Source organism: Rhodotorula paludigena (genome assembly GCF_050403205.1).
Source record: "Rhodotorula paludigena JCM10292 DNA, Rt_paludigena_JCM10292v1_ctg57, whole genome shotgun sequence".
In the NCBI taxonomy this organism is placed as follows: Eukaryota; Fungi; Basidiomycota; class Microbotryomycetes; order Sporidiobolales; family Sporidiobolaceae; genus Rhodotorula; species Rhodotorula paludigena.
In genome coordinates this window covers 17,798-30,127 of record NW_027481401.1, presented here as the reverse complement: position 1 = coordinate 30,127, position 12,330 = coordinate 17,798, and the positions used below count along the sequence as shown (strand labels likewise).

Sequence of the window (12,330 nt, the reverse complement as noted above, 5' to 3'; positions counted from 1 at the left end):
CGTGTGCTGTATGGACGAAGGGAGGGAGGGTTCGTCTTACGTTCGTGCTCTTTTGTCGTCTACTTAAGGTTTCCCTGGCATTTGGGCTGTGCCTGGATCATGTTTGTCCATGCCCTGCATCGTCGACTCGGTGTTTCGCGGGAGTCTCGGCGCGCGACAGGATGAGAGAAAGGGCATCGAAAACGGGGATGCATCACAATGCAAGCGACCCTCGCCCCGCCCTCGGTCCACATGTCGCCCCCTCTCACGCACACAAACGCTACTTGCTCGCGCCGCCGCCGCCCCTCCTCGCGCCCTGCCTCGCCCTGTCCCACGCATCGATCCCGCTCTGCTCGACGCGGTCGAGAAAGTCGCGCCGGTCGAGGTACCCGTCCTTGCGCGCGTGCGCGAGCGTGTCCGTCAGCCCCTCTTGCGTGCTCACGTACCTACTCGCTCACACTCGTCAGCGCCGGACGGAAGGGAAGGGAGGGGAAAAAGGGGGGAGGGGACGCAACTGGTTCCAGTCGAGCTTGCTCTTCTCGAGCGTGTTGAGCTTGGCCTTCTTCTGCCCGACGCCGAGGGTCGCGGCCATTTCGGCCAGCCCGCCGCCACCTGCGGACGGGGCTTTGCGCTTGGGAGGCGGGGCGGGTTTCGGAGGTAAGGAGGCGGGAGGGGCGGGCGCGGCGGTAGTGGAGGAGGAGGAGGCAGCGGTGGAGGGGTCTTCGGACCCGAAGAGAGCGTCGAGCGAGGCGGCTGTCGGATCGGGCTTGGAGGCGGGCGCGGAGGAAGGAGGAGCGGGAGCCGAGGAGGCAGACGAGGGAGCGGTGGGTTTTGGTGCCGAGCGCTGCTGGCGGGCGAAGAAGGCTTGGGCTTCGGCCGAGGAGCGCTTGACGGTCTTTTGCTGCCTGCGGTGGGTGGGTGAGCGGGGTTAGCGAGGGAGTGCAGGGGTGGGCGGAAGGAAGGAAAGCGAGTGCGCACTCTACGCGTTCGCCGGCAAACTCGTACTCGACGGTGATCTGTACGAGGTCGTCGTCGGCGTGCGCGGTCGCCTTGCCCTTGCCCTTGGGTTGTGCGGTCGGGTCGGGGTGCGCGGAAGTGGGGGTTGAAGTCGAGGTCGAGGGGGCGTAGGGGTCCGTGTAGGCGGGGTCGTTGAACGAGGCCCAGAGGTCGTCTACTGCGGCCTTGTCGAGGCTGTGCGAGTGCGGGGGTGAGCGTGGTTGCGACGAGAGAGCGAGGGAGAGACGGACGCTGGCTCGGTGGCGCCCTGCGCCGTGCCCTGCTGTGTTGCGTCTCCGGCGGTGTCCGAGTCCGAGTCCGAGTCTTCGGCATCGTCGTGGTCCGAGAGGCGAAAGTCGTCGTCGTCGTCGTCGTCCGAGGGGAGGAGGTCGGGGTCGTCGCGCTGCTGTGCGACTGAGCGGGGCGGGGCCATGGTGTGTGGACCTGAGTACGAGTCTCTCTGCTCGAGCAGTACACAGAGACGGAGAGCGAGCGAGGGCTGGCGGTGGTCGCTCCAAACGTTCACGGCGGTGCTCCCCTTCGGTCCGCCCTCTTTGTGCCCGGCGAGCGCGCAGCAGAGCGACGTGCACCCGCTCGCAGTCAGTGCACCCGTCTGTCCCTCGCTCGGCCTCACCCGACTCGCTTTCCCCCTCGCGTCCCTCGTCTCGCTTCGACCGGCGGGCACACGCTGTGCACCCGCAGACGCTCGCAAGTCTCGAGAGCCACACTGCACGCGTTCTAGGTACCGTCTCTCGACCTCGTCTCGCCCGTCCGACCCGGTCCGTCCCTCGTCTCGCTCGCTCGCTCTCTCCCCTCCCCTCGAGCTCACCCCGTCTTCTCCCCTCTCGCAGCCCGCAACTCACCCGCCCCGCCCGCCCCAGGCCAGCCCACCATGCCCGCAGCCCCGCCCTCGCCCACCCGCGCCCCCTCGTCCCGCCGCGCCTCGTCCGCCGCCTCGGCCCTCCTCGCCCAGGCCGCCCACGACGAGCAGCTCCACCACCGCGCACTCAAGCGCGACCGCGCCGCGTCGTCGTCGTCGTCCCCGGCAAAGCCCGACCCCGCACCCCGAAAGAAGCGCGGGCCCGGCCGCCCCAGGAAGGACGGCACCCCCGCCCAGCCGCGCACCTCCAAGGTCGTCGCCGCCGCAACCCCGACCACCACCGCCAACGACAAGCAGCAGCAGCAAGAGGCCGAGCGCGAGTTTGCCAAGCGGGCGAGGGAACGCGCGCTCCAGCGCGCGCTCGAAAAGGCCGGCGCTCCTCCGGCCGTCGTGAGCGCGTCGACGGGCGCCGCTGCCGACAAGGGCAAGGGCAAAGGGAAGGAGTCGGTCGCGCAGGACGACGACGACGACGAAGAAGAAGAAGAAGAGGTCGACCAGCTCGCGTCCCAGGTGCGTCGTCGTCGAGGCATCCCGCTTCGCATCTCTCGGTTGCTCGCTTCGGTGCTGACTCTACCTCCGTACGCTCTCCCGAAAACAGCAGGCCAGTCCCGTCCCGCCCCCCGCCGCCCCTCAATCTCGCACCTCGACGCGCAAGTCGCGCCCCTCGACCTCGACCTCGACCTCGACCGCCACCCCTTCCCGCCCCGTGCCCCTCTCCACCTCCTCCAAGCCCCACAAGAAGGTCGTCGTCCCCGCTCCCGCCCCTGCGGCTCCCGCTCCCTCGACCGCGCCCAGCTCGGTCGCGTCGACTGCCGAGGCGCGCAAGGCGCGTAAGAAGGCGCGCAAGGACGAGAAGAAGCGGCGCGAGAGGGAGGCGGCGAAGGAGGACGAGCAGGCTGCGGAGAAGGACGAGGAGGAGGAACAGCCGGAGCCGGAGAACGACGACGGCGAGGAGGAGGACGCCGTCGAGCGCAAGAAGCGCGAAGAGAAAAAGGCGCGCAAGAAGGAGAAGCGCGACAAGAAGAAGGCGCGCGAGAAGGAAGAGGCGGCTGCTCTTGCTGCTGCTGCGGAGGGCGCGGCCGGTCCGTCCAAGGCGGACAAGGGCAAGGGCAAGGCTACCGAGGTGCGTGCGAGACGTGCCTTCGCTCGGCCTCGCTCCTCCCTCCTGGGGCCGAGCCACATACTGACGAGCCGCAAGCACTTTCAGCCCGCCGCGCCTCCTCCTCCCGCCTCGCAGCCCTTCAATCTCACCGCCACCTCGCCGCGCAAGAAGCGCGTCTCGGCCGCCGCCGCTACTGCTACGTCGACTTCTTCCTCCTCTTCGGCGCCGGCTTCTCAGTCCGCGCAGAAGCGCAAGCGCGCCGAGTCGCCCGCGCCCGTCGCGTCCTCGTCCAAGAGCGCTCCCGCGCCTCCCTCTGCCGCCGCCGTAACCAAGCACAAGAAGCGCAAGCTCGACTCTTTGCCCCTCTCTGCCCGCGCGTCGTCGGCGTCCTCGTCCGCGCTCGTCCTGCACGGCGCCTCCTCGCCGCCCGAGCCGCGCGCCCAGTCGCTCCTCTCGCTCGTCCTCGCGCCCTTTGTCCTCCCCGCGCTCGGCGCCGACCCGGCGCAGACGCGCGCGCAGGTGCGCGCGCTCGTAGAGGGACTGGTCGAGGCTGGGTTCGGGGACGAGGTCGAGCGGGGGCTGAGGGCGGGCGAGGGGGGGAGGGGGAGGAAGCGCGCGAGGGGGGAGGAGGCGGAGGGCGAGGTCGAGGTGGAGGAGATTGAGGACGAGGACGAGGAGATGGAGCCGGGCGGAAGGGGCGCCACGGCCGTCGTCCCGCAGCAACAGCAGCAGCCTGCCGTCGACAAGGGCAAGGGCAAGGCCGTCGAGCCCGCGACCGAGGACCCAACCTTGCGTCGCGTCGCCCGCACCGCGCACGACGCCGCCGTCGCGCGCGCCGAGCAGCAGACGATCAAGGCGCCTCCCTCCTCGGCCCCCATGCCCGCGCCCCAGCCGTCCCAGTCGCAAAAGCCGCAGCTGCGGTCGTCCTCCCCCGCGCCCGCAGTGCCGGACGGCGACGCGGGCGAGCTGACCGACTCGCAGCGCTCTTCGGGGCCCGAGCGCGCCAAGAAGCGTGTCCGGCTCACAAAGGCGCAGCGCAAGGCTTTGGGCACCGCCGCTGCCGCTGCCGGCGCGTCGCAGCAGACGAGTCGCGAGACGTCGGTCGCGCCGCCGCCGACGGAGGACAAGGAGGGTGAGAACGCACCCCAGCAGCAGCAGCAGGTGGACGAGACGCAGGAGGTGCCCGAGACGATCGAGGACGAGCGCGAGCCGTCGACCGAGCCCGAGCTGCCGGACCAGCCGCCCGCCGCCGGGTCGCCGGCGGTCAAGCTCGCGGACCTCGACGCTGCCGCCGACCAAGACGATGTCGCCGTCGAATTCGAAGACGACGAGGAGGAAGAGGTCGACCAGCTCGCGACGCAGCGCGATGCTCCGGCGGCGCCTTCCTCGCCTGTGCGCGCCGCCGCCGCCGGCCACCCGGCCGTCGAGCGTGCGCGCATCGAGAGCGAGCAGGTGACACCCGTCACGTCGGACGACGAGGAGGCGATCGCCGAGAGTCTGGGCGCGCACAGCAGCAGCAAGTCGCAGGCGCTGCAGACGCAGACGCAGGAGCAGGAGCAGGAGCAGGAGCAGCAGCCGCAGCAGCCCGTCGAGGAGGAGCAGGAGGACGAGCCGATGGAGGATGCGCCGCCCGCTCCTCAGCAGCAGCAGCAGGCCGCCGATGGTGACGAGCCGGAGCCGGCGCCGGCGCTCGACGAGGACGACACGCTCTCGCGCGCGGCCAACACGCGCCTCCCGTCCTCGTCGCCCGAGCCTGCCCTCCCGCGCATCGGCGGTGGCGGCCGCTCGTCCGACTCGTCCGACTCGTCGTCCGACGACGACTCTTCCTCGGACGACGACGACCTCGCCGCCCGTGGCGGCAGCGACAGTCTCCTGAGCCAGTCGGCGAACCGCCTGAACCAGGGGCGCCAGTCGCTCTCGTCGCTCGCGGCCGCGGCGTTCGCCAAGCCCAAGAAGCGCTCGAGCCTCGTCTCGCTCCCGAGCCAGTCGCCCGCGCGCGGCGCTGGCGCCGGCGCCAGTGCGCTGCGGGCAGCCCGCGGCGCGCTCGGCGCGGGCAGCCCGCTCAAGCAGGCGCTGTCGGCCGCGCCGAGCTCGTCGCCCGCGCGCTTTGACGCCGCGGCGGGCGCGGCGGACGAGGCGGACCGGATCCTGCGCGAGGAGGAGGCGCGGGCGGCGAGGCGCAAGAGCACGAGCTTCAACTGGGACGAGCTCGAGCGCGAGGAGGAGGAGCGCAAGAAGCGCAAGGGCAAGGGGAGGCAGGAGGACGAGTCGAGCGAGAGTGAGGACGAGTCGGACACGGTCCCGCCTGCTGCCGTCGACGAGGATGTCGACATGGTCTCGCAGCCCGAGGCTGGCGCCGCCGACGTGACGACCAACGGCGCGCCCGCGACGGGCGAGCCGGTCCTCGCCAACTCGCCTGCGCCGGCACCCCGCCCCTCCGCGAACGACGCCGCTGCACCGCCCATCACGACTGCGCTCAATGGCGGCGACGACGATGCGGCGGTCGAGACGCGTCGCGTCTCGCCCTCGCCGCAGCCGATGCCGCAGTCGACGGCCGTCGCCGCGCCCGACGGCGGCGACAGCCAGGTCCCCGCCGAGCGCATCTACCCCGACTTGACGACGATCGGGCTCATGAGCGACGGGAGCCGGCACAGCTCGCCGATCGAGGTGCGCAGGCCGTCGCAGGTCTCTCCGCCGGCCGAGAGCGATGCGGACGACGACGACGAGGACGGCGAGGGCGCGACGCCCGTTCCGCCGCCCGCCGAGAGCCAGTTCGTCCCGCTGCACAAGGACAAGCCGCTTTTCCTCGAGTCGCAGACGCAGCTGCCGGAGCAGCTGGATGAGGTGCAGGACCAGGAGCACCAGGAGGCGGCGTCGCCGAAGGTCAACGGCGATGCACCGATGGAGGATGTGCAGGAGGACGTGCAGGTGCGTTCACCTCGCATTTTCTGCGCTCTGCGAGCTTTTCTGACCGGACATGCTCGTCGCAGATCACTGTCGATGCTGCCTCTCCCGCGAGCAAGCCGTCTGCTCGCACCGCCAACGCACCTGTCGATCCCGCTCTCTCGCCCGCTCGCGACGCGTCCGGCGAGGAGGTCAACGGTGACGATGCCGAGGAAGAAGACTCTACTCCCCGCGGGCCCGAGTCGCTTTCGCCAGTCAAGCCGCCTACGCAAGCGCACCTCGCTCCGCCCATTGCGCTCCTCACGCCGACGCGCATGACGCGTGCCTCGTCTGCACGCCTCGCCTCGCGCTCGCCCTCGGCCGAGCCGTCGCAAGCGCACGACCAGGCGGCGTCCCAGCCGGTCCCCTCCTCGGCCACTGCCAAGCGCCGTGCTGCTCCGCGTGCGAGCCGCGCCGTGACTGCGAACGGCGCCAACGGCGACTCGCGCAGCGCGACGCCCGCCGCCTCGACCGCCTCGACGATGACGAACGGGCGCGGCGCAGCCCGCGCAAACGGCACGCCGACACTTGCGGGTCCTGCGGCGGGCGCGAGCGGACGCGCCTCGCGCATGCTCTCGCTTTCGCAGCTCGACAGCGCGACGCCGGGCAGGCGCAGCACGCGCCACTCGATGGCGGCGGCCGCTGCGGCGAGCCAGCCCGTCGGTGGGTCGAGCCAGGGCAACTTCCTCGCGCGCGACGAAGACGAAGACGAGGACGACGAGGATGAGTCCGACTCGGACGACGACGCGGCGGGCGGCAAGAAGGGCAAAGGTCGCACGGCGGCCAAGGCCTCGCGGCAGAGCATGAGCCAGCCGACGACGGGGCGGAACGGCGGGCGGCCCAAGAACCGCAAGAGCGAGTTGTGGAACTGAGGGCGGGCTCGGTGCTCCCCGGGTCAGTGTGTCACGCTTGGTTGTGTCTGTGTCACTGTTGGTATACCCTACTCTTCACGCACTGCAACGCCGCTTGCTCGCTCGCTCGCCTTTGAATCTCCGTAGGGAGCGGTTGTTCCGGCTTCTCTCGCCTCCTCTCAGAAGACTCGCAAATACATTGCCAGGCTAGTCTGCCCTGTCTCGAGACCCTTAACAACGCCAGAAACACGTCAGAGGCTGACGCCGAGTTGACCTTTGATTTCCGGGGTCTTCCGAGGAGGCCAACGTGCGACGATATCCGACCGGTCCGCGGCTCGTCCTCACTCCTGCCGCCGGATCTCAGCAACACTCGTACGAGCTTGTACAGCTGCACAGTGCACCCGCAGGCACACCCGGATCGTGTACGGCTCCGCTCCTTTTCCACCCCCACCTCGTCGCCGTCCCGCAATCGGCTCTCGTTCTTCTCGCCATGCTCGACTTCCTGCCGCTCCAGCCCATTGCGAGCACGTCCAACGCCATGCCAGTCGGGCCTCTGTCGCCGCTCAGCCCCGTCAGCCCGCTCGAGCTGCCCGAAGCGAGTTGTTCGCTCGAGGCGCTGCGGTCTAGTCTCGCGCTGGCGCTCCCGCCGCAGCCGGCGTACCAGCGGAACCTCGAGTTCGTGACGCTGCCGACACCCGACGAGGCGCCCACCGAATCCGTTGCGGAGGAACTCGTTGTCCGGCCTTTGCGACGAGCCGATGTCGACCAAGTCCGGCAACTTCAGGTGCGCACGACTCGCTTCCTTCGAGCTCGAGACTGGCCGAACTGACTCTCGAGCATCTTCAGGACGCCTGCCTGCCGGTCGTCTACCCGCCGTCCTTCTACACCGTCCTCCTGACGAACCCCTCGTCCCTCTGCCTCGTCGCCTACTCTCCTTCGTCCCCCTCAACCCTCCTCGGTTGCATCTCGGCCCACGTCTCGTACCCAAGTTCATCATTCACGTCCTCGTCTCGGACTCCCGCCTCGTCACCGACGATCTACATCCTCTCGCTCGCCGTCGCGCGCCCGTTCCGGCAACGCGGTCTCGCCTCGCACCTCGTCCGGTCCATCAGCAAAGCCCTCCTCCCGCGACCGCTTTTCTGCGGCTTCAAGCAGCGCGCACGCGTCTCGCTCCATGTCGAAGTCGAGAATGCAGCAGCGCGAGAGCTTTACAAGCGTCTCGGGTTGCAAGAGAAGGGGCGCAAGGCCGGTTTCTACTCGCGACTGAGGAACGGAGGGCGCGGAGAAGCGGTAGAAATGGAGGGCGTGCTGGAGGTGTAGCGCCGGCGGGACAAGTACAACCATAGACACTTTGAGAACCCCTTTCTGTATCACTTCCTACATGCTTCGTTCTGCCCGCATGCCCTCACTCATAGCTGTATCGCATCTTGAGAAACAACGCAACCGGCTCTTCCGCAAGCCGAAACAAGCAGAGCACGGTGCGAGCGTTCCGACAGTCCGGTTGTGCTACGGTTTCGTCGGCAGTGGGAGGGTCGTGTACAGCGGGCCGTAGTCCATGATGAGCTCGTCTCCGGCTTCCAGATCCCGGAGAGCGTCTGTCAAATGCCTCGAAATGTTAGTCGTGTTCTCTTCGGCAGAGAGTAGAGGAGTAGGGCGGACATATTCCGACCTGATGCGTGCCCGCGACGTGAACGACTTTTGCAGCGGCACAACGTGAGCTCGCGCAGCAAACAGACAACGCTGACAGAGACCAAGACGCACTCTTGCTGGCGAGGTTGGGCCGCGGCCCAACGGTCGTGCCGTCCGAGTTTTGGTGGCCAGCGTTGATGAAGCGGCCGACGTTTCCCAGCAGCGTGCTATCGGCGGCCGTACCCTCGTCCACGTCAAACCAGTAGGACTGCGTGCTCAGATGTTCAGCATCCACGAAGAGTGGAAGGCTGGGAGACAAGCGCACCTGCTTCTCGAGCTGGACAAACGCGCTGCGAGCAACGGCGAGGTCAATGTCGCACTTTTCGCCAGATCGAGGGCAGCGACGCACCTCCTCCAGAAGCCCCATCTCGACTCCATCGTCGGGTTGTCGCCGAGCTCTTGCGGGAACTGTTCGCCTCCGTACAAACCGACGAGCTCGTGCCGTTTGACCGGCTCGAGGAGGAAGGCGCTGAATACAAGATTCGGTCAGAACGTTTTGGAGCTTATCCTACTGGAGGAACTAATGATCACGCACCCGTAGCCCGCCCCTGGCACGCGTGATGGTGCGGCCGTAGTTGCCTTGAAGCGGCCGAGACGAATCGAGCTGTTGTGGCACGTGTCTGCAAACGCGAGCGTCAGAGCTACTCGACGAACAGAGTGAAGGCGAGGCGCACCGGCTGTGCAGCCGCACAACTGCGGGTCGCACTCCCGCCCGCGGTCGCGGCAATAGCAGTCATCCGTGCAATCGCGGTCTTTGCAGCCGCCGTAGCGGCGCGTACCTGCGGAAAGACACTTGTCAGCGATAGCGAGTTTGTGTCGGAGGGCCCAAACGCACAGGATGGCGGGCAGCGGCACCACCTGTCGCAGTACGTTCTCGATTCGACACAAAGGCAGTCGTCGGTACACGCATCCTCGCACGCGCAGGGCTTGTATGAATCGGACTTGGTGGGGAGGAGTGCGTGCTTCTTGTACCACTTAGACGGGTCGGGATTGGCTTTGCGGCGGGGACGCGGCGACGAGGTGAAGCGGGCGTCCTGGACAGTACGGCGGATATGAGCACAGGAGCTCAGCAGCACAGGATCATCTCGCGCGGTGCGCACCTTTTCGACCGGGAGACCGAGGATCAGGCTGGCCGTGCACGAGTCGAGCTTCGGCATCCCTTCGGCGAGAAGCCTCTCAATGCGCTCGTCCGGCTCGTCGGTCGTCTGCTCATCACAGACTTCAGCGCCAGCCGCCCAATACGTGAGGAAGAGGCACTCGCCATGCCATCATGCGCGAAACACTTGTCATAGCCGCAGTCCCTGCAGCCGTCCGCCGGCGACGGGTCGAACGGCGGCTTGGTAAGCACGTTGTACCCGGACAAGGCTGCGCGGACTTATCAGCGATGTTTTGGAAGCCTGCCTGGAGGGTCGTACTCACTTGCAGGATGTACCGTGCACAGGTAGGCACCGCAGAGCCAGCAGATGTCGGCCTCGTCACGTCTGGAGAAGGCGAAATGTGAGCGGAAGGAGGAGGTGAAGCCGCGAGACTTACTTCGGGAGAATCTGCTCGTCGTCGATGTGACGGTGCCTGTGAAGCACAGGATGTCAGATGCTGCATCATGTAGGAGCAAAACCGTGACGCACTCGCGCTGCACTTGGAACGGTGAGCGACCCGTTCTTCCCTCGAAGATCCGGAATGCGCGCAGAAGCACATGGTCCCGCGGCAATGAGCGCTCGAAGGAGAAGTACGCGTCGTTGCGGACGTTGTCGGCCACCTCTTGCGCGGTCGCCTCTTCCTCTAGCTTGGCGAGCTGCTCGAGGTCAATGTTGAGGTGCTTGAAGACGCTCTTGAGGACAGCGAAGTCGCGCGTCGTTCCTATGCTGATGTAATATCAGCTAAGTGTAGACGAAATAGAGGGTATTTGCTGACGCACGGCCTACGTCGGGCGCATCGAACGAGCCGTAGTCGATGAGGTGATTGAACCGCCACTGCACCTCTTCCTCTTCGTCGCGCTTCTTCTCGTCGTCCGTGCGCTCGTCCGGACCCCCGAGCGGAACGACCGGGCCTGGGTAGAGCACCTCGTGCACCTGCTTCTCGACCTTCGCGATCTCGCTCGGCGAGTCCTCCCAGTTGCTCGTCGCCGGGAACGACTCGAGCAGGTTGCCCGCGAGCGGGACGGCTCGCGCGGCAAAGTCAGTGTGGAGGTAGCGGGGGATGGGGCTAAACGAGTGTGGCTCAGAGTCGGCAGAAATTGGCCGTTCTTGAAGAGCAGACGGCTGCGGCACGGTCGCATCGAGTGCGAGGTTGTCGGGAGGACCGTAGACAGGTGGACGCTGGGCTTCGAGCTCGATAGCACACTACATAAGCTGGTCAGACGCCTTCTTCAACGGCACATGGAAGAGGCAAAAGTACCAGGATCCGCTCGGCGGCTTCGAGTCGCCATTTCTCCTCGCACTTGTGCATCTCGCGCTCGATCACTTCGTTCAGCTCTTCATCGCTCAAGTCGCCGCCAGTTTTCGTCGAGCGCGGGAAGTCGACGTTCCAGCTGACGTTGACCTGCGCACCATCCGCGGATCGCTTCGACGCGCCTTTGCCCGAAACGATGAGTCTGCCTTCGCGTGTGAGCGAGACGGCGCCGACGTGGAGCGGCGCTGCGGGGTCGCCGACCGTGATGCGGAGGACAATCTCGGCGAGACTCTCCGGCTTGGGCACGCGAGGTACGATGGCGGTCGAGTACGGGTCGCGAGGTTTGAGCGGGACGACCGGGTTGCGCAGGACGCGAAGAACGACCGGTTTGGGCAAGCGTTCGGGCGTGTTTCGAAGCGGGCCCGTCGAGGAGGAGGCGGAGGGGACCTGCGGAGGCGGGAGAGGAAAGGCCGCAGTCGCAGAGACGGTCGCGTTCGCGGTCGACTGCTCGACGTGGCGGAAGGCTACTGCGAGGTGAACGGCAATTGGCGCTCCGCTGTTGTACAGTCGCGGAAAAACGATGTCCTTGAGCTGGATGCTGAGCGTGAAAGGGTACGGGCTGTAGAACCGCCACACGATCAATGCGACGATCAGGTTGTCGGTCGTCCGGTGACGCACATCTCGAGCAAGAACGGGTCGTCAGATGCTGAGGCGAACGGGTTGGCCGAGCGGAACTGGGCAGCGAGCGCAGACGTCTCGTCGTCGTCTGCTCGCACGATTTGGCGAGAAGTTGCAGCACGCGGGGTGGCCTGAGCGGTAAACGTGTGCTTCTTCGTTGCCGCTCGCAGGCGCGCGCCTTGACCGCCCGGTGCGGACTTGCGTGCACCCAGAAAGCGGACGGCCGGAGTGAAGGTCGCTTGATGGACAGGCTGCGAGACTTGCGGCGTCGCACCGTCGTCGCTCGACGTTGTGTCCGAAATTGTCACCGCGCTCTGCCCATCTTGCTCGCTGTTGGACACCTCGATGACCTCAATCGACATGTTGAGCGAAGCCGCCCTGCACGCGCATGGGAAGCAGTCAGGAAATCTGGCCGTGGCAACCGCCTGCAACTAAGACGCTGGCGTGAGTTGTTGCTCGAAGTAGGTACAGAATCTCACCAGAAGGCTCGACCCCTCGTCAGAGCTGTAGCGCGTGCGTTCTGCTTGAGCCCAACTTTCGGATTGATGAAATGAAGAGAAGCGGAGTCAAGCGGCGAGGGGAGAGTCAAGGACGTGTGATGGCCTCCTGATGAACGTAGTGCAGCGCTGGGGCGACTCAGTGGTGGAACGAGAAACTTCGCAGCAGAGGAAAGAGGCCGACCGACCGCCGTGTGCGAAGGCTTCAGACTTGCTAGTTGCTCCCGCCTCCCGAGCTTTGAGCCTCACAGAAGTTACTGAGCTCTCGTAGAACACGACCAGGAAGACGCGACAGAAGGCGGCACTGGCGACTCGCTCGATGCTCTC

General features: G+C 66.9%; 4 protein-coding genes across 4 annotated transcripts; 2 read left to right on the top strand and 2 right to left on the bottom strand.

Moving 5' to 3' along the window:
- Nucleotides 1-259: 259 nt before the first annotated feature.
- SWC5 (Swc5p) lies at nucleotides 260-1,408 on the bottom strand (the record flags this gene model as incomplete). Its single annotated transcript, XM_076651775.1, has 4 exons — nucleotides 260-425; nucleotides 495-884; nucleotides 958-1,170; nucleotides 1,227-1,408. 4 exons carry the CDS (start codon nucleotides 1,406-1,408, stop codon nucleotides 260-262), a joined length of 951 nt encoding a protein of 316 aa, XP_076502647.1.
- Nucleotides 1,409-1,867: 459 nt separating this feature from the next.
- Nucleotides 1,868-6,772, top strand: JCM10292_005610 (uncharacterized protein; the record flags this gene model as incomplete). Its single annotated transcript, XM_076651774.1, has 4 exons — nucleotides 1,868-2,365; nucleotides 2,454-2,978; nucleotides 3,063-5,885; nucleotides 5,948-6,772. The coding sequence occupies 4 exons, from the start codon at nucleotides 1,868-1,870 to the stop codon at nucleotides 6,770-6,772; spliced, it is 4,671 nt and encodes a 1,556-aa protein (XP_076502646.1).
- Nucleotides 6,773-7,241: 469 nt separating this feature from the next.
- Nucleotides 7,242-8,071, top strand: JCM10292_005609 (GNAT family N-acetyltransferase; the record flags this gene model as incomplete). The annotated part of the gene is made up of 2 exons (XM_076651773.1): nucleotides 7,242-7,535; nucleotides 7,598-8,071. 2 exons carry the CDS (start codon nucleotides 7,242-7,244, stop codon nucleotides 8,069-8,071), a joined length of 768 nt encoding a protein of 255 aa, XP_076502645.1.
- A 186-nt stretch (nucleotides 8,072-8,257) lies between these two features.
- On the bottom strand, nucleotides 8,258-11,868 carry JCM10292_005608 (uncharacterized protein; the record flags this gene model as incomplete). Its single annotated transcript, XM_076651772.1, has 16 exons — nucleotides 8,258-8,346; nucleotides 8,411-8,446; nucleotides 8,513-8,648; nucleotides 8,706-8,730; nucleotides 8,790-8,909; nucleotides 8,976-9,060; nucleotides 9,115-9,219; nucleotides 9,276-9,474; nucleotides 9,541-9,659; nucleotides 9,722-9,805; nucleotides 9,860-9,921; nucleotides 9,974-10,009; nucleotides 10,066-10,297; nucleotides 10,356-10,779; nucleotides 10,835-11,447; nucleotides 11,507-11,868. The coding sequence occupies 16 exons, from the start codon at nucleotides 11,866-11,868 to the stop codon at nucleotides 8,258-8,260; spliced, it is 2,727 nt and encodes a 908-aa protein (XP_076502644.1).
- Nucleotides 11,869-12,330: the final 462 nt, after the last annotated feature.